Source organism: Anolis sagrei, chromosome 4, assembly GCF_037176765.1.
Source record: "Anolis sagrei isolate rAnoSag1 chromosome 4, rAnoSag1.mat, whole genome shotgun sequence".
NCBI lineage: Eukaryota > Metazoa > Chordata > Lepidosauria > Squamata > Dactyloidae > Anolis > Anolis sagrei.
Genome location: NC_090024.1, coordinates 59,589,901 through 59,610,179, shown reverse-complemented (window position 1 = coordinate 59,610,179; position 20,279 = coordinate 59,589,901). Strand labels below are relative to the sequence as shown.

The 20,279-nt window shown below is 39.7% G+C and overlaps 1 protein-coding gene across 1 annotated transcript in view; it reads left to right on the top strand.

Annotated features, from left to right (window-relative positions):
* LAMA3 (laminin subunit alpha 3) overlaps positions 1 to 20,279 on the top strand; it is a 167,718-nt gene that overhangs the window by 6,308 nt on the left and 141,131 nt on the right. Inside the window, exon 2 of the mRNA XM_067467445.1 lies at positions 6,740 to 6,892. Coding sequence (XP_067323546.1) covers positions 6,740 to 6,892 — 153 coding nt within the window. The remainder of the gene's footprint in view (positions 1 to 6,739; positions 6,893 to 20,279) is intronic.

Below are 20,279 nucleotides of genomic sequence, written 5' to 3'. Positions count from 1 at the left end.
AAAAAGCAAAGGTGTCATAAAGTCTAGACCCCAAGTTCAAACAGTAGATGAGCAAATAGTTCAAGTTGAAGCACAGACTCCAACCATCAACAACAGCAGGGAATCACACCAGAGTAGCCAATTGCCTGTTCCAAGTTCCAAAACCCATTCCAACAGAATCTACAGTCAAGGCTTAATCTACAAAATCAAATGCCAGAGTTCAAGGAACAGCCCAGAGATCACCAACAGTTGAGGTCACAGTTCTAAACACTGAAGTTGCTACCACCAGCAAGGTGCCACACTTGAGCACCTTTTATGTGAGCATCTCAGGTGTTGCCTATTGATAGCTCATTTCTCTGCTAACCTGGAGGACCTGCAGAGTTGAGCCTTCTCCCTTCATAGGTCCAAAAGAGTTGGAACATTTAATCTTTTCTACACCTGCTCAGATGAACTTGTTTTTACTTGCTCTGCAGACTGAGAAATGTTAAGTTCCTCCATAGGCCCTGCTTTCAGGCTCTAGCTCAAATGCTGGCCCTTCAAATGGCACCTATAGAATCATGAAATCACAGAATCATAGAGTTGGAAGAGACCTTGTGGGCCATCCAGTCCAACATCCTGCCAAGAAACAGGAAAATCACATTCAAAGCACCCTTGCAATCAGAGCTGTCAACAACAAAAGGCTTGGAATGATTATTGAATTGCAAAGGCAGGTTACAGTTGAACTTTAAAAAATAACAATTTATATAACTTTAAAGTAGATTATAGAGTTGGAAGAGACCACATGGGCCATCTAGTCCAACCCCCTGCCATGCAGGAAAAGCACAATCCAAGCATTCATGAAAGCAACGATGAAGACATTGAAAGATTCCCCATACTGTGGCTCAATCATTAATCAGAGTGGATACTGCTGCCAAAAAAAGAAGTCAACTGTGAGGGCATTAGAATAGATCCTGAAGTATAAAGATAGATCATTTTACTTGATTTAAGCCAAAAGGCTGATAAGCAATATTTTGATGAATACTAAAATTAGTATGGTTCATGCCATCATATTCTTATTTTATGTATGCTTCTGAAAACTAGACAGTGAAAAAAAAACTGATTGTAAGAAAATTCATTTATCTGTTGACAACATCAAAGTGATGTTCTGTGCCTGAGAGTTTATGTCAGGCATGGGCAAACTTTCTAACTTAGGGGCTGTATACTAACACTCTGGACGGTCTAGGAGGACTGGCTGCCTGGTGATGGAAAGAAGGAAGGGAAGGAGGAAGGAAAGAGAGAAGGAAGGAAGGAAGGATGAAAGGAGGGAAGGGAAGGATGAAAGGAGAAAGAGGGAGAGATGGAAGGAGGGGGGAAAGAGGGAAGGAAGGAAAGACAAAAGGGAAGGAAGGATTAAATGATGGAAGGAATTGATGGAATGAAGGAAGGAAGAGAAGGAGGAAGGAAAAAGAGAAGGAAGAAGGGAATGAAGAGAATGGGGAAGGAAGGGAAGGATAAAAGAAAGAGAGAAGGAAAGAAAGACAAAAGGGAGGGAAGGGACAAAGGGAGAGAGGGAGGAAAGAGGAAGGAAAAACGAAAGGGATAAAGGATGGAAGAAGAAAGAGAGAAGGATGAGAGGGAGGTAAGGAGGAAGGAAAGTGAGAAGGATGGAAAGACGAAAGGAAGGAAGGAAAGATGAAAGGATGAAAAAGATGGATGGATGGAAGGGAAGGAAAGAGAGAAGGAAGGACAGATAAAAGGGTGAAAGGGAAGGAGAAAGAGGAAGGGAAGGAGGAAGGAAAGAGAAAAGGAAGGATAGGATGTAGAGAGAGTGGAGAGACTGAGAAAAGAGCCCAAAGAGCTGCATCCAGTCTCTGGGCCTGGGTTTGCCCATACCTGGTTTAGATGGAAGTCCTCGTACATGAAACAGAACACAGCCTGTGCATTAACCCAGAAGTATTGTTGCTGTGGTGCTGCTTCTTTTGTCCATTTTTGAAATGTAAGAATTGTGCTTTAATTGTGAGATTAGAGTATGCTCTAATCTGTGTGAGAATAACAGAGAATGGGAAAATTCATTATATTTAATGTTTACTTTAGAGATTCTGGGCAAAAGGTCAACTGTGATGTATGTCTGATCCATGTTCCTGGAAAGATTACTGATAGATTTGTCCTGGCAGAAGGAACTATGCTGGGTTGCTCACAGTATTTGTGTAAATATGTATTCAACAGCAGTGTCCCTATCTCCATTTTCTAACAAAGCCTCATTGAGACACATAGCAGGAATACCAAGGCATCATTTTTGGTTCAAAAGAGGTGCCAAATTATTTCAAAGGGCTGGAGAAACCACCCCTAGGAAATGTGACAACAGCACAGTGCTCATATTATCACATTGTTCTTTACTTACTCTTAGGTTCAAATTAATTTGAAGTTACAACTTAAGAAAGTTAATTTTTCCAATTAGAATTGCAGACAAAAACAGAGACTGGGCATTCAATAGCATTAATATATAACTTTGTGTATTAATATGCTTACTATAGCAGGACAGAAGGGGCAACGCACATCTTTTAGATATTTCTAAGGCTGATATTGGTAAGACAATATCAGCAATATGAAATTTCCTAAGGTGATGTCTGAAAGCATGTTCATTTAAAATGTGTTGTAGACATTTCAGAAATGTGAATTTAATTTCACTTTTAAGAAAAGAATGTTTAATTCAAATCTTTAATATACAGAGACATCTGGAAAGGCTCACAGTCTTCAGTCAATCTGGAAAATAAATTGCTTGAGATTCTCAGAATTCCCAGATTTTTCCCCCAGAGTTTTAGTATAAAGGTCACTTCCAAAAAAGGATAAAGGCATATGCTTGTGATATTATTTGTATGGCTCCTACCACTCTGCCCTAACCAGTGATAGCATATTTGTATAGATCAGAGAATGGGGACCTTTGACATGTGGCTTCCATGCATTTCCCATCTGGCCTGCAAACAGCTTATACTGTTGTCTCTGCTTAGTGTTTAGACATAAAAAGTAGGAAAATATAAAAAGATTAGGGACATTGTCTCACCAACCTGCAGTCTCATTGCAATTGTCTTAGTTAAAGGAACAGAAACTGCACATCTCTGCAGTAGCGCTATGGCACTGCTTTGGCAATTAACTGCTTTGCATTTGTAATCTTTCCTTCCTGTTCTATACCTTCTCAGATATCATTTTGGGGTTTTTTTTAAACTGAAATTATTCTGTTATCACAGTATAAAGAACAATAAAAAGAAAATGGGGAACAGTAGCAAGGGGAATGTGGGGAGAAGGGGAGAGGGGAAAATCATGCCCTACAAGTGCAGCAGAAGGGATTTATCACATAGAAGACAGTCACAAAAAGGCAGCAAATTAAGAGTTATTGAGGGTTTCATCCATCCATGAAAAGGTGCACTACAGTGACAAAATGCAAAGCAGAAATAGGTCGAATGCAATGTTGTTCAATAAGTACTGGTCAAAAACATACTAATATAATGTTGCACTCCTGTTTTGAAGTCTGATGCAATAAAGTCCTAAGCCAATTTTGCTTGTCAATTGCCTGTATTTTGAGGTACAGGGAGGTGATGTACAGGCATTTAAGTTTACTCTTTCAGGATTGGGATAAAATTATATACATATTGTTTTGAAGATTTTGTTCATGTCAGGAGCAGCATGAGAAACTACAAGTTGCTTCTAGTGCAATAGAATTGGCTGTCTACAAGGATGTTGCCTAGGGGATGCCTGGATGTTTGATGTTTTCTCATCCTTGTGAGAAGCTTCTCTCATGTCCACAAATGGGAAGCTGGAAATGACAGAGGGAGCTCAACCTGCTATACCGGGATTTGAACTGCTGATCTATTGCTCAGCAGTCCTGCCGGCACAAGCGTTTAACCCACTGTGCCATTGGGGTCAATAAACTCAACTGAACTCAGTGAGTCTTAGATTTTATTAGACATTCATGCAATTGGGAAGCACACATGGGAGAAGATAACTCTAGTGAGAGATGATGGGCAGGGAAGGGAGGGAAGCTTTTCCTTCTTCTCTCATCTGGGAGAAGGAGAAGCTCGGACTGGGAAGGGAGGGAGAAGTGCTTTTCTATCACCAAAGAATATAATGTGCATCTCCCTTTTGGCTAAACAATTTAGCCAAAAAAGGTGAACATTACATTTGAGTAAATATAGTATATGCTTTACAAGGGAGTTTTATACAGAGACTATATGTTGCCCTATTTTTTAATAGAAACTTGCTGTATATTATTCAAGGCATAAGGATATTGAGGTAAAAAAAATACACTTTGATGAATTCTAGATGAAATCTAGACTTTGTTGCCAATCTCCTGAAACTGAGATATGAATACTGTACTAGACAGGCAACCATGAAATGTTCTTCAGCAGGTTGTGCCAATGAGAAGCACAGGGAAAGGTTTTATTCAACAACTTATTTTTTTAGCTGCCATCTTTGTTGGCAGCTCTTGTGGAATGTACTTTAAATAACTGAAATGCTTGTTATTTGAGAAGACTTCTTTGATGTATGTTAGAAACATTATTAAACATTGTCCTTAGAACTCCAAGTGACCTAGTTAAGTAGAAATACCTCTTCTACTCTCAAATCTTTGAGATTAAGGTGTGGTGGAGACTCCTTCTTTGGAGGCATTTAAAAAGGGGCTGGATGGCCATCTGTTGGGGGTGCTTTGAATGTGATTTTCCTGCTTCTTGGCAGGGTGTTGGACAGGATGGCCCATGAGGTCTCTTCCAACTTTGTGATTCTATGATTCTAAGTAAGGGTAGGACAAGATGTCATCCCTATTTATTCCTCTACTTTCCACCAAAAATTCTAAGCCTAGTTTTCTCTCTCTCTGCTAACCACCCCTAGTATTTTTTAAAATCCAGACAAAGTCACAGCAAGTGGAATCACAGCGTTATAAATATAGAGAGCAAAATTGCCCTTGATTTCTTATAATGTCTGACATACCTAATAAAGTACAACCACAGCACAAACCTTTGTTCCTGGATTGTCACTCCATGTTTCTTTCAAATCTTTTACAAGATTTGCTCTAGTACTGTTATTCTGTTTTAACTGCCATGGTAACAACCCATGGAGAAGTCTTAACCTGCTGTTTATCCTCAAACAAAAAACCATAGGATTGCACATGGTGTAACCATAGCAGTTAAAGTGGAATCACAGTGTTATAAATATAGAGAGCAAAACTGCCCTTGATTTGTTATAATGACTGACCCACCTAATAAAGTACAACCGCAGCAGAAACCTGCTAAGTATAGATAGGAGGGCGAAGAGGTATATGTAAGCTTTTGAGACAACTGTTCCACCTATTACATTTTTCCTAGTCCATTGCTTCTTGTTGAACAGGAGCCAATTAAGAGACAAAATCTGTAAAAAGCTCCCCATGAGACATGAAATCGGCTTGTTATTGTGTGGCTTCAAGTAGCTTCCAATGTATGGTGACACTAAGGCAAACCTATCATGGGTGTGGTTTTTTGTGTGTAAGATTTGTTCAGAGCTGGTGGTTTGCCCCTGAGAGAGTGCAACTTGCACAAGGTCACCCAGTGGATTTACATACTTGAGTAAGGATTCAACCATGGTAAGAGGATTCCTCTTACCCTTTGCTGAACATAGCATTTGTTGAATTTTCTTAGTGAGTTTGTAGATAGTTTGTAGGTTGTGCTTGTAGTTATAGAACAAACTATTTACAAAACTATATACAAACCCACTAAGAAAATTCAACAAATTCTACATTCAGCAAAGGACAAGAGGGATCCTCTCACCTCTGCAAGAGTCTATGATATACCATTCAGCTGTGTACAAGTCTACATAAGGACCACCAAACACAGCATTGCCCAAACATGAATCAAGGAACATGAAAGGCACTGCAGGCTGATTCAACCAGAGAAGTCAGCCATAGCAGAGCACTTGATGAACATAGAGTATGATTTGAGAACACAGAAATGCTTGACCACTCTTACAACTACCATGTCAGACTACACAGCAAAGCCATTGGAATCCACAAGCATGTGGACAATTTCAACAGAAAGGAGGAAACCATGAAAATGAACAAAACCTGGCTACCAGTATTAAAAAACTCTAAAATCATGACAGTAAATAAAGAACAATACTCAAAGCATGGGTATTCCAGACAGGAAACAATCAGGGCCAACTAACACCTCCAAACAAAGGATTCCAAGGCAGCAAGCAGCCAAGCTTTGAGACTGCAAGGCTATAATGCTAATCAAGGCAGCCAATTGCAACATTGACACTTGCCTCAAGCAGACAAGAGTTTTTTCTCCCGCACTGGTCATTTTACAGATATATAAACCCCACTTGCCTAGTTTCCAACAGACCTCACAACCTCTGAGGATGTCTGCCACAGATGTGGGTGAAATGTCAGGAGAGAATACTTCTGGAACATGGCGATACAGCCCGGAAAATTCACAGCAACCCAGTGATTTCAGACATGAAAGCCTTTGACATCACATCTATGGGAATATTTTGGATATGGGGAAGAACATCGTTTGATAATGCAACACTGAATTAAAATATGGAGATAGAATTTATAATTTTGCTTACAGGTGTTTGTTCAGGTGAATGGAAGCAACTTCAGTGAGTTATCTTTATTCTTCAACTGTTCTCTTTGCTTCTTGGAGCATCACAGAAAAAATAGCACTGAACTGCTCCTTGATCTTTCAGTAGCAATTTAAAACAACCTTTTCATGGTCATGTTCAAACTGTCTCAGATGTCTGTTTTCTTCTCTTTCAGGGCCAGTTCTGTGACTATTGTAATGCTGCTGATCCAAAGAAAGCTCACCCAGTAACCAATGCTATAGATGGGACAGAGCGCTGGTGGCAAAGTCCGTCTCTCTCCTTAGGTTTGAAGTATGATGAAGTCAATGTTACTTTAGATCTAGGACAGGTAAGTGAATGAGCTTCCTAGATGGTGTAAAGTCACTTTTGAAAACAATTGCTGATCATTACAGTTGCATATGGAGAGCATGGTTGGTTAGTGTTACAGAGTTAATTTTTTTAAAAAAGCAGTGATGTATCTTCTTATTTTTGAAATGTAACCAAATAATGACTTCTTATTTGGTTACTAAGTCTTTATTTTGCAATGCAAAACACACCTTGGTGATGAGGCTGCATGCATCAGTAACCTACAAAAGAAGCCAATAGTAATCCAAATTTACTACAGTGAAAGGGCAAAATTATTCTATAGTTTTCCCTAAGGGATAAGGATTATTTGAAACAGAAAGATATGATACACGAGGGATTGTAGTAGTACAAGGGAACCATCTGTTGAGACCACACTAAGAAATTTCAGTCACCCACTTTTCTAGAAAATCCTTGGACCATCAGGACTGACCTTTGGGGGAACACAAGGGGGCAGAATGGAAATGATAAATAGAACATACTAGAATAAATGGATGGAAATAGCTAACTAAGGTCACAGCTTTTAGCTCAACATTAGGAGAAACTAATGGGTAAAGCTGTTCAGAAATGAAACACAGTTCTCAGGAAGAGTTTCCATCTCTGGAAGTATTGAACTAGATACTGTTTGTTTCCCAGTTTCTGTACACTTATTTTAGGTTGGTATGCCTCTCTAAATACCTAATTATTGTCAATAAGAGTTATTAGATAAAGTATATAGTTTCCCCCCTATCCTATTGCTTTTGGTTCCCCCCTTCCCCCCAGGATTTAACTGAGGAAATGTGTACACAGTGTTTAACTTCCAGCTCATCTCTACTCAGAGAGAGGGGGAAGATGATACAAAAACAAAAGGAAGAGAGAGTGAGAAATGTAGAATTATTTCGGTTTCTAGGAAGCCTTATAGAAGCAGACAAGCTTCTAGCCATGGTTTATGGCATTTTTCACATTTTTGGCAGGTTGATGAAATCCCACTTGGCAACATCTCTTAGTGGTTGCTATACCATGCTCCCACCATAGACTGTAATGTCACTTGTGGGTCATACACACACAGAGCTAATGGTAGAACAATTGCCTCTGTGCTTTGGCCACCATCTGTATAGGTTGGCAGTATCCTTCACTTTGGGTCTCAATTAATAGAGAAAAAATCAAGTATAAATAAATAAAACTATAATCATATAGCTGTTGTTATACTCTGTATTGAGTACAGGCAGTCCCCAAATTACAAACGTGATAGTTTCTGTCAATTTGTTCTTAAGTTGGATTTTATGTAAGCTGAAACAGATACATTTTAAAGTGTAACTCCAACTATGTGTGTGTATCTATATCTATAGGTTTTGGATAGCATAGGAAAGAGTTAACACCGCTGTGGTGTTTATTTTGCTGTCTGTTCAGAAGATTTCACCTCACTTTCTGTCTCTGTGAGATTTAGATTTTGAAAAATTTAGCTTGTTGTGGAAACAAGGATTGGTGATCAAACTTCAGCAGAGACACCTTTTCCCCATGATAACTCTTCCAGGGGTGCTAGGGGAAGATTTATTACACTTCCTATTGTCTCACCCCTTTCTTAACTATGAGTCATTTGTAAGTCAGATGTTTGTAACTCAGGGACTGCCTGTATTGAAAGCTGATTCTTTATGACCTAAGAGCTTTATAGCCTAAGAGAATAATGTTAACTCTAATCTTCTTCATGATGCAAGGCAGTTAAAGACTTTTCACAAGTAGATTCAATCATGGGGTTTTTAGGCATAGTGTGGATTATTACATGCAGTATGCCATCCCTTCTTGCAAATTGTAAATCTCATCAGTGTCCATTATACCCCAACCATCATTGGACAATGGGCCTCAAGAACTTTTCAAGTAGTGATTTTAGCCCTTGGAATGAAAGAACCTCTCTGCTTTTCAGTGACATCAAGATATAGCTATAAAATAAAGTAATTCAAGATTGTTCCAAATGTACCATAAAAGATCAGTAAACAAAAGAACCCCTACAAATATAACATAAATGTTTAACAAATTAACATCACAGCTAGTTAATTAATTAATACAGTATGATCCCCATGACTGCAGTGCTGGTCCCCATAGTTTCTTTTACCTTCATCTAACAAAATATGTTATCCCAAAGTATTTTCTAGATTCTTATGGTGTGCCAGAAATTGAATATAAAGGTATGCTACAGCACCTAGGTCCCCTAGTGTGGATCTATGGTATGCTTACACCAGATGTTATTTGTTCAATGAGGTTTAATATTACCCATGGTTTTGTGTATCCACATGAAGTCATGGAACATATCCCCCATGGGTTCAGGTGTTGTACTATGTGGTCAGCCGTCCACATAAGCTGGGTTTTGGTCACAGGACACCCCCCCCCCCCCCAAAGTGGAAAAACACATATAAAACTGATTTTTTTAAACCTGAGAAACCACTAAGAACAATGCCAAGGACCACCTCCTTTTTTTCCACACAGCAGAAACTGACTCCCTGCACAAAATCTAAGATTCCAAAATCACACCCCTTCTTCTTCCCTTGAGAAAAGGAGGCATACATTATCTCTTTCCATAGAGCATAGTGGGTGGACCAGACTCCTCAGGTCTGCCACACTTGAAAATTATTAGATTGAGTCTTTTATAGGAATATTCTGTTGATGTTATCCCAGAGTTGTAAATTAACGATAGACATCTTCCATTCTGGAATATGTTGACTCCATCTCAGTTTCCTGGCCAGATGTTGATTCTTCTTGATTGGTATTAGCCTTGTGTCGACTTCCTTCTTAACATTGTAAACATTTCTCTTATCATTGTCCAGGCCCGTAGCCAGGATTTCATTTCGGGGGGGGGGGGGGGGGGGCTAAAAAAATTTCAGGGGGGGTTTCAGGGGGGCTGAGTTTCGGGGGGGGGGGCTGAGTGAAAGAGGGTCTAGCCTAGCAAACCTTTTGTATCATTACCCCAATACCCCCATGCATATGGGATATATTGATTATGGTGATCAGATCATGATATGAATAAACATAACAGTTTAAATAATGCACCAGTAAGGCCTTTTCGCGAACCACCATGAGTCCCCCCCTGGCTACATGCCTGTCATTGTCACAGTTGTTATCATACTTTACTTTTTCAGTTCTCTTTAGCAGGTTTTAATTACAGTTCCTTAAGCAGGTAGTTAGTCATTGCAGGCTTTAATCTTTTAGAATACTGTCTCCAAAACTATTAACTCTCACTCATTCAATTCTTTCATTTAATTCATTTCAAATACCCACATATCATATCAAATGTGCACATCATATTTCTTGTGACACCATCAACCTCCTTCATTGCAACTCTGTGGATGACTTCCAGTTGACTGCATTGTTGAGCTGGAGGACCTAGAGCAGGGGTCCTCAATTTTTTTAAACAGAGGGCCAGGTCACAGTCCCTCAAACTGTTGGAGGGCTGGATCATAATTTGAAAAAAAAAATGAATGAATTCTTATGCACACTGCACATATTTGTAGTGAAAAAAACCTCACTTAAAACAATACAATAATTAAAATGAAAAAATTTAACAAATATAAACTTAGTATTTCAATGGGAAGTGTGGTCCTGATGAGATAGGATTGTTGTTGTTGCTATTGTGTTCTTTCAAGCCCTTTCAGACTTAGGTTGACCCTGAGCGAGGGCTGGGTAAATGACCTTGGAGGGCCATATCTGACCCTCGGGCCTTAGTTTGAGGACCCCTGACCTAGAGGTTCATACAGAGAATGTATTAATCAAACCTGCAAATGTGGAGGGCCAACTATAATTAAGAATAAAGCCAAAAAATCAGGGCAACTACAAAAATTTGTTGGGCTGAAACTAAGCTTAGTCATATTTTGAAAACCCATTCAAATCAACAGGTCAAATTGGTGACAGCAGACTTGAAACCCTTTGATTTTATCAGGTCTTTGCAATTAATGAATAAGTCTTAAAATTACAAAAGGTTTCTTCCAGAGCACCAATGACAATGGAGCTTTGGAGTGAGAGAGATCTTCTCACCCAAAATGCCTCTCCCTGTTCCCAGTTATTCTTGCCTTTGCTGTTCTTGTAGAATCTGCATTGGGGTTTATCCAGTTTATTCAAGGAATTGTGTCAAGCGTGCTGATTTTCATTTCTCTCATACTAGATCAAATATGTACTGCATTGTTCAAATTGGTGCACTTCATGATAAAATGGTCCTTAAAATATGCACAATTAGAGGAAAGGGGTTTCAAAATCCAAAGCAAACACTTTTCATGTTTAGTTTTCCTCCTATTCTCTCTCACTTCCTTCCTTCGTAGTAAATGTAGGTTTTTAGAAGTCTTTAAGGAACGGAAAGCTGTAGGAACAAAATCTTCAGGATTTACTTTCTCACACCTAAACACTCTGGTTTGTCAACAGTTTTGTAGTGTTGCTGTGTAATGGGAGCTCTGCAAGTTGCCAGTGTTTCGACAAATTATAGCAGCCTCTCTGATGTTGCCAGACATTGATATTGCTTCTATATAGAAATATTTAAGGAAAGGATAGTGGAAGCAACAAAAAGGCCAAAAGCAGACAATAAGACAATAATCTCAAAAATGTTATTTTTAAAGAGGGACAGTTCAACACAAAGCCTTTCACCCTTTACCAGCTCACAAATCCCCATCTCTACCTTATTCTAGATTCAAATTATGATCCTCTTACAATAGTTCTGATCAGATGGCTTAAACTATCAATGTCACTTTTTTCCCATTCACTTTTAGCTTGTTTGTGATAGTTGGCAAGTTCTTATCGAAACTAAACAGAATACCTACCCATCTGCAACAACCAGGTTTGGTTGGTACAGCTATTTCTCAGCACAAAGAGGACCATATTGTAGTTTCCTATCTTGAAGATGCTGAAGAAGCGATCCTGACAGAAAAAAAGTGGCTGTTCCAATTCATCTCTACATGAATGTGTGTCTCAGCATCATTGAATACACAGGGATTCAAATTCAGATATTTCAGGAATGTGCATTCAAAACTTTCTGCTTGGGTGGATTAATTGGCTGATTTGGTTTTCTTGTCCATTCACATTTCAAACCCTAAAGTTCTTTCTGTCTCTTCTATTAAGAAGTCTGTGGATTCAATGGAATTCTCGGTGTCCTTAGATCAGCCTCATATTCTTGATACTATTAAAGGAAAGCTGCAGATTTCTGGCCATTAAGTTAAAACTTCTTCACTCTTAAAGGGAATCAGCTTTTTTGATGTCCTCAAGCAACCTGTCAGTCAAAACTTGAGTGACAGATCCAAGACAGCCCACAAATGGCCCTGTTTAGCTTCCATTTGGAAAATGGAAATCTCCACAATGTTTTTGGAGGTTTTTTGTTCTTTGGAATGGGATGGCCTTGTTAGAAGTGACAACCTTTTGAAAAAAGATGCCATAACCTCTTGATAAAAAGCATGACCTGTTAGAATCATTACTTTTTAGGAAAATGGCATTCACCAGCATTCATCTATATCTATATCTATATCTATATCTATGAATATCACCACACAGAGTTTCAGAAGGGTTCTTTTCGTTGCCCAAAAACATCTATTCTCCCATAAAATATATTTGCCTTTAAATCATGCTCTCAAGAGACACAATAAGCAGGCTTCTTTAAAAGTAACATAACTGGTTTACTCACAAACTTCATGTATTCAGCATACAGGCACTTGTCAATCCAGTTAAAAGTAGATTTGAAGTAGTTTCTCTGTGTAGGTAACACAAAGCATCTTTCTTAGAATCAAAAGTCCATAGTCCAAAGTATCTCTCAGTTCTGAGAATCTAATAGAGTCTCTGCCTAGTCCAAAAGTCCAATTGAGTCTAATGGCTTCTGTACTGCATACGTTTCCTACTGAAGTCTTTACATTGAAAGTCTAATGGCTTCTGCCTTTCTAAAATGGAGTCGGAGCCCTGAACAAGCCCAGTTCTGATCACATGGTCTGCAGCCCCTCCCACAACAAAGAGTTAAGGTAAAATTGCAAACCAACACACACATACAATACAGTAAGCAATCTAATTTATATACATAACAAATAGCTAGTGGAGGCTTGAGAAGGTTGCTATTTCCAACACTTCCAAGATCAATGGGATCTGGTAATTTTAGGCATTTGGGCAGTTTCTTGTCAGCTGACTTTGCCTCCCTCTCCCCAACTAAATTCATAGGCTGAGTTAGAAATGGTTCATTTTCATTGTTCATAGGATTTCCAATGTAAGGCAGGAGCCCTGGCCATTACAAGATACTTTTACTATACGAGAAACCCTGGATGCAGTGACTTAGTCCTTTGATTCAATGTATTGTGCTTCATTTCACGAGTTTTGCCAGTATGCAATGGTAGCATCATGGGATGGTGGCAGCATTGGAGAGAATTGTTGAAAAACAATCTGCTCATGGTTTACAGTGTTCTCATGTATGGAAAGTTAGTGAAGATTGTTCAGAACCATCTTCCCCCTTTAAATCAAGGGACCCAAATATCTATCACTTAGGCTGCCCAGGGACAAGGGAGGCTGATAAAAATGCAGAACAGAAGTCCACTTCAGGTTTTGAGAAATGTGTATTTGGTAAATGTAAAGAACTGTAGACTTTTTTAAAAGTTTAGTCCCTAATATTGGAATTTCTAGGAGCAGTGTTTGTTTGTTTGTTTGTAGAAGGATGGGGTGATACAGAGTTTGGACAGGCGAAGGCCACAAAAATAGTCCTGAGGTCTGTAAGCAACCCTAAGACCCCCTTTATCCCTACCTGAGCTATATCTGTTTATTGAGGTGAACCTTTTTGTTATGAGTAAAGGCAGAATTCTGGTTTGCTGTCACTAAATTCTGCTCTACCTTGCTCTATTCTAAACAATGTCTTGGTAGATATACATTTGTATTCCTTAAATAATGAGCCAAGCAGATGCAGAAATGCAAGCATAGACATGCGTACTCTCTGATACTTCTCTGCAAGCAGGGTGCTGAAAATGTTTGGGAAGGATATACACTGAAATACTTAAAAGGAAAGTAGAAAGTGGTTAAATTAGCACTAGAGGCCATTGATTTAAGCTTGAGGAAATTAATGTTAAATATTTGGAAAATGTCCCAGTTATCAGGGCAATTAAACTGTGGAATGCACTGCTAAGGGATTTGGTGGGAAATGCTTCCTTAACAAGTAACAAAAAGGTTACATAAGCATATCTTGAATTTCATTTAAATATAATTTATTTAGGAGATTAGAAGAAATATCCCGCAAAGCCATTTGCAGATATACAATTCTGGTAACTTGGCTTGCTGTATATGGCTATAAATTGTCAGCTTTCAGTAGTTGAGGGCTTTTATTTAAAAATTGGAGTGGTGAGAGATCTGTCTCTGTGTTTTCAGAATATGTTCCAACTTCATTTTCTGAATAATGATTACCCAAATCACTGTTGCTCTCTTACTATGCATAGGCAACAATCCGTCCCGATGATGCTAAATCTGTGGGATTAAATGGTATTAATGTGGACTCTGTGTTGCTCTTACGATACATTTTAGGAAAACAGTACTATGTTTATCTTGTATGCCAGCATATTTTACATGCATGGAAGTTTGGTACTTTGCAAATGTTATGAAACCAATTAACTATTCACACTAAGTGGAATTCTATATCACACCAGAAAAGTGAACACCCATTTTTCTCTTGTTAGTGTTGTTTTTATTCTTAATTCTAAATTGAGAAAAATGAATTAAAACTGTGTTTCCTAAAGTATCTTATCTGAGAAACAGGCAAAAATAATGATCCAAAATGCACTAGATGGGAACAAATTTTTCAGCTGTTTCTTTCTTCCTTGGAAACTGAACAATAACCAATGGCTTATGGACTGCTACCAGCCTAAGGACCACTATTTTGAGGTCAAAAAAACTCCTGAGAGATCATTTGCTTGGAGGATTGGCTGACTAGGAAAATATTAAACGACCCCTTATTTACAGGTTTCCTCAAGAAAATTGTTCCCTTCTATAATTTTCAGTGGAAAGTCTCAGGTCCCTGCTTGCTTCCAGATCAAGTAAATATTTTCCTTGCAATAATTTTTATTCCCCCCCCCCCCCCGATCTGCATATACTATATAGACTTCATGGGCATTGCCTCCTTTGTTGTTGTTTATTCGTTCAGTCATTTCCGACTCTTTGTGACTGTGCCAGAGCTCCCTGTCGGCCATCGCTACCCACAGCTCCTTCAAGGTCAAGCCAGTCACTTCAAGGATATACCATCCACCCATCTTGCCCTTGGTTGGCCCCTTGTTTACCTCCAGCACCATCAGCTGTTAGCCTTCCTTTAGGCTTTAAGTCAGCTGTGCCATCACATCTGGGGCTAGTTGAACTTATCCACTGTTCCTCCCCAGTAGCATTTTGACCATCTTCCAACCTGGGAGTCCCTTCTTCTGATGGTATATCAACATATCTCTGGTTGTTCTGATCAATTTAGTTTACATGACAAGAATACTGGGGTGGGTTGCCATTACCTTCCCCAGGGATCGTATTTAGTCTGACCTCTTCCATGAACTTCCCGCCTTGGGTGTCCCTTCATGGTTTTGCTCATGGCATCATCGGGACACTCAAGCTCCAGCACTGCGACAAGGCAATGATCTTTTGCTGGAGATTGCCTCCTTTACTCTGTTGCAATGCAGCAATATTGTTTATGGCTGATTAATGGCCTATTCATCCATCAGGGTCAAAATTTAAAAGAAAACCTTGACATGGACAGACATGATGTTCTCTGCATTCTTGGCCAGTCCTGCAGGATGAAGAAGCCTGCCTTAGGCACTGACAAAGACAGATGTGATGTCGGTGCAGGCAGGACCTGTAATCTGAACGATAGCAGCAAAACCTACAATGATGGTGTGAATGGTGCAACATTTTCTTCTGAGTTGGCTAGAAATAAAAAATAATAATTCGGTTGCTTTTGAAAGAAATGGCTCGGCCTAATGTGCAAATTCAGACTTGATCTGAATGAATTTCCTTTGACTTTTTCATCTAGACAGGGCTGGAGTTGAGATGTGCCAAGAGAAAGAAAAGTGTAGCCTTGCTACATTAGATTAAAAATCTATCACATCAGAGTGGAAAAAGAAGAGTTGTTGAAAACCAACCAAGATGCAAGTTCTTAAAGCTGATCATTTAATAAAAATCGTGATCTGTCTCTATGCAACCTTACACAGGTTTTTATTGGAGCAATACATTGTAATACAAGTTGAGTATTCCTCATCCAAAATGCTTCGAACCAAAAGTGTTTTGGATTTTTTTTCTGTATTTGCATATCAATACATAATGAGAGAGGCCGCAGTTGCACAGCAGGTTAAACTGCTAAGCTGCAGAATTTGTTGACTGGAAGGTCAGTGGTTTGAATTCATAGGATGGGGTGAGCTTCTGCTGTTAGCCCCAGCTCCTGCCAACCTAGCAGTTCAAAAACATAGGAGCTGCAGTGGCACAATGGGTTAAACCCTTGTGTCAGCTGAACTGCTGACCTGAAGGTCGGCAGTTGGAATCTGCGAGATGGGGTGAGCTCCTGTCTGTCAGCTCCAGTTTTCCATGCGAAGACATGAGAGAAGTCTTTCACAGGATGGTAACATATCCAGGCATTCCCTGGGCAACATCCCTGCAGACAGCCAATTCTCTCACACCGGAAGTGACTTGCAGTTTCTCAAGTGTGATCCTGGATTCATCGTTGCGCCCGTACCTCGGGAAGTCTGACTTGGCCACGGTGGTACATGCTCTGGTCACATCCCGCCTTGACTACTGCAACGCTCTCTACGTGGGGCTGCCCTTGAAGACGGCCCGGAAGCTTCAGCTAGTCCAGCGCGCGGCAGCCATGTTACTAACTGGAGCGGGACGCAGGGAGCACACAACGCCCTTGTTGTTCCAGCTCCACTGGCTGCCGATCTGCTACCGGGCCCAATTTAAGGTGCTGGTGTTGGCCTACAAAGCCCTAAACGGTTCCGGCCCAAAATACCTTTCGGACCGCATCTTGGCCTATGAGCCCACGAGGGCCTTGAGATCGTCTGGGGAGTCCCTTCTCTCGATCCCACCTGCCTCACAGGCACGCCTGGTGGGGACGAGAGAGAGGGCCTTCTCGGTGGTGGCCCCCCGTCTGTGGAACACTCTCCCTGTAGACATCAGACAGGCGCCCTCCCTTATGTCTTTCCGTAAAAGCCTAAAGACATGGCTATTTGAGAAGGCATTTAATTAAGTGCTACAATAATTTGGTAAAGACGACTGGAACGGAATATGGATTATGAGATTGGTTACGATTCTACTATGAGACGGAGCGGATTATTTAGTGTAACTATATAACTGTTGTATTGTGGATATGTTGTTTTTTGTTATTGCCTTTTGTAAATTGCCTTTTATATGTTGTACACCGCCGTGAGTCGCCCTAGGGCTGAGAACGGCGGTCAACAAATGCAGCAAATAAATAAATAAATAAATAAATAAGTTGCTTCTGAGATTATAAAAAAGTTCAAAAATATGCAAATGTGAATAGCTCAATAGGTACCATCAATGTGAAAGTAACAGTGCTCCATGCAGTCATGCTGGCCACATGACCTAGGAGATATTTACTGACAATGCCAGCTCTTCGGCTTAGAAATGGAGATGATCACCATCCCCCAGAGTTGGATTCAACTAGACTTAATGCCAAGGGGAAACCTTTACCTTTACATAATGAGACATCTTGGGCATGGGACCAAAGTCTGCACACGAAATGCAATTATATTTCATAAAAACCTTATACACATAGCCTGAATGTAATATTGTACATAATATTGTAAATAATTTTGTGTATGAAACAAAGGTTGCAGACATTAAGCCATCAGGCAGCAATGGTGTCACTATGTCAGCCTATTTGGACATATTTGGATTTTTGTGCCTTTTGTATTTCGGAATTCTGGATAAAGGATGCTCAATATACATTTTAAAATGTTGATAGAGGCAAAATGTTGAAATATATTGTGTTACTACTAGTCTTTCCATCTGATTCCACTTCTAAACTTGAGTCTGAGGCTTTGCACAAGTTTGGCTTTTTGCCATCTCATGTTAGTCTAGTGTTTTGTATTCAATAATGACTAGCCAAAAGTCCCTGGGAAATTCACACAGAGAAAATACAGTTAAAGAAATTGTTTATTAGGCTTCTGCTTTGCTTTTGGTCTGCTATAAAAAGGAAGCAAACAGAAATGCTAATTATATTCTCCTCCTCCCCCAAAACATAGGTATGTCCCCTTTCCATAAAAAGCCCTTAAGCAAATGGCATAATCCCTCAAAGACCATTATGAAAATATTTCAATATCAATTGACAACACAGTTCTAACCATTACTCATAATTTGGCAAGCCCTTGCAGTATCATTTTTACATCAAGTGTTTTATTTCATGGATTTTTTTTTGTCGTGTCAGGAATGACTTGAGAAACTGCAAGTCGCTTCTGGTGTGAGAGAATTGGCCATCTGCAAGGACGTTGCCCAGGGGATGCCAGGATGTTTTTGATGCTTTACCATCCTTGTGTGAGGCTTCTCTCATGTCCCCGCACAGAGAGCCAGAGCTGACAGAGGGAGCTCATTCACTCTCTCCCTGGATTTGAACCTGCGAACTGTTGGTCTTCAGTCCTGCCAGCACAAGGATTTAACCTACTGCGCCACCGGGGGCTCCTATTTCATGGATAATATATGTTCTATTCTATTGTGGCATTTTTTTCCAAATTGTGGTGTTGAAAATATTTATCAAATCATGCATTTAAATCTTCACTATGTGGTGATGCACACATTTTAAACCCCCACTGATTGGTCAGTTTGGATATCCGAGAAGTAGATCAAAGAAGTACTTTGAGAAACCATCAGTAAGAAAATAATATCACAGAAACAGTTGAGTGCAAACTTATTAAACCACAATAATGTTAACCTCCACACTTTTTGGCAATGTCACATGTTCTTCCGGAAATGGAGCGGTCAGTGATGCCACATCCTCCTTATAGCCTTGATCTGGCATCCTCAGATGTTCACTTGTTCGGTGGGAAAACCTTTGCTTCAGTGATAAGACCACAGGAGTGCCCCAAAGGGTTTTCCAAAGAGAATTTGAAGAACGGGTTCAAATGTGATGCAAATGCATTGCCACTTGTGGAGACTGTTTTTAACAGTACCATGTTGTAAACAAAGAGTTGCTTCGCATATATGATGGTGATGATAATAATCCAGCATATATATCTTGTCTGCTGTGACATACTGTGTTTTTGTGTCAGTAAAATAATAATAATAATAATAATAATCATCATCATCATCATCTTTATTTATATTCCACTCTTCTCCTCTAGGGGACTCAGAGTGGATTATAGCATTTACAGCAGACATAGGCCAACATTCAATGCCTTATAGTCACATACATGAGACACACAAACACAGACAAGGCAAAGGCTTCTCCTTTGTCATTTCTGGCTTCTGGAGGCAATGCTCAGCTCTGGCTCTGGGGGAGGTGTAATTCTCCATTTTCAAGCTGAGGAGCCTGTGTTGTTACCTTCTGGTTATGTGGCTGGCAAGACTGCTTGGAGCATCTTTTGCCTTTTCCCACCGAAGTGGTACCTACTTATGTACTCATATTTGCATGTTTTTGAACTGCTGGATTGACAGGAGCTAGGGCTAACAGCAGGAGCTCACCCCATCCCACAGATTTGAACTGCTGACCTTTAGGTCAGCAGTTCAGCAGCACAAGGGTTTAACCCATTGCACCACCGTGGCACAATTTCGCCTATTGCACCACCGCAGACTTGCAGAGGCACATGTCTCCTGTTGTTAAAAAAGGAATTATGAATTGACAGATATTCCTTCTGTATGACCCTCATTTGTATTTTTGGATTCAAATGTAGGCATTTTCAGTTCCAAAGTAAAAAGTTCAGCTAAATGAACCGAGGCAGAAAATGTCTTAACATGTAGGTGTGCATTAAGGAGTCTCACTTAATTTTTCCATCTTGCTGTGGTCCAAGCACTTTGACCAGAGATGAGAGTAGCAGTGTCGGGTCAAATAAAGGGCAGGATTCATGTCCATTTCATGGTTGTGTGGAAGAGGGAATTTCAGCAAATGTGCTGCTTATCATACAAACAACGCTTTCTTAAATCCTTGTTCTATTTCTCCAGTATCCTGCCCCAAAGCAATGAGATTGGAAGATCCATGTAAAACCATTTGTTGTGATGACAAGCTACAGTGGAGCTTGGAAGCATTAGTGCTATTAGGCTAACATTAAACTAATAAGAAAACAAATCTTTTCTGTTGTTCATTGGTTTGTTAAATTGTTAAATTTAAAAAGCATTTAACACAACCAGAAATAGCCACTAAAGTAATAGGAAATATTACTCATTATATAAAAATAACATGGTTGGCATTTAATAATTAAAATAAATCATTT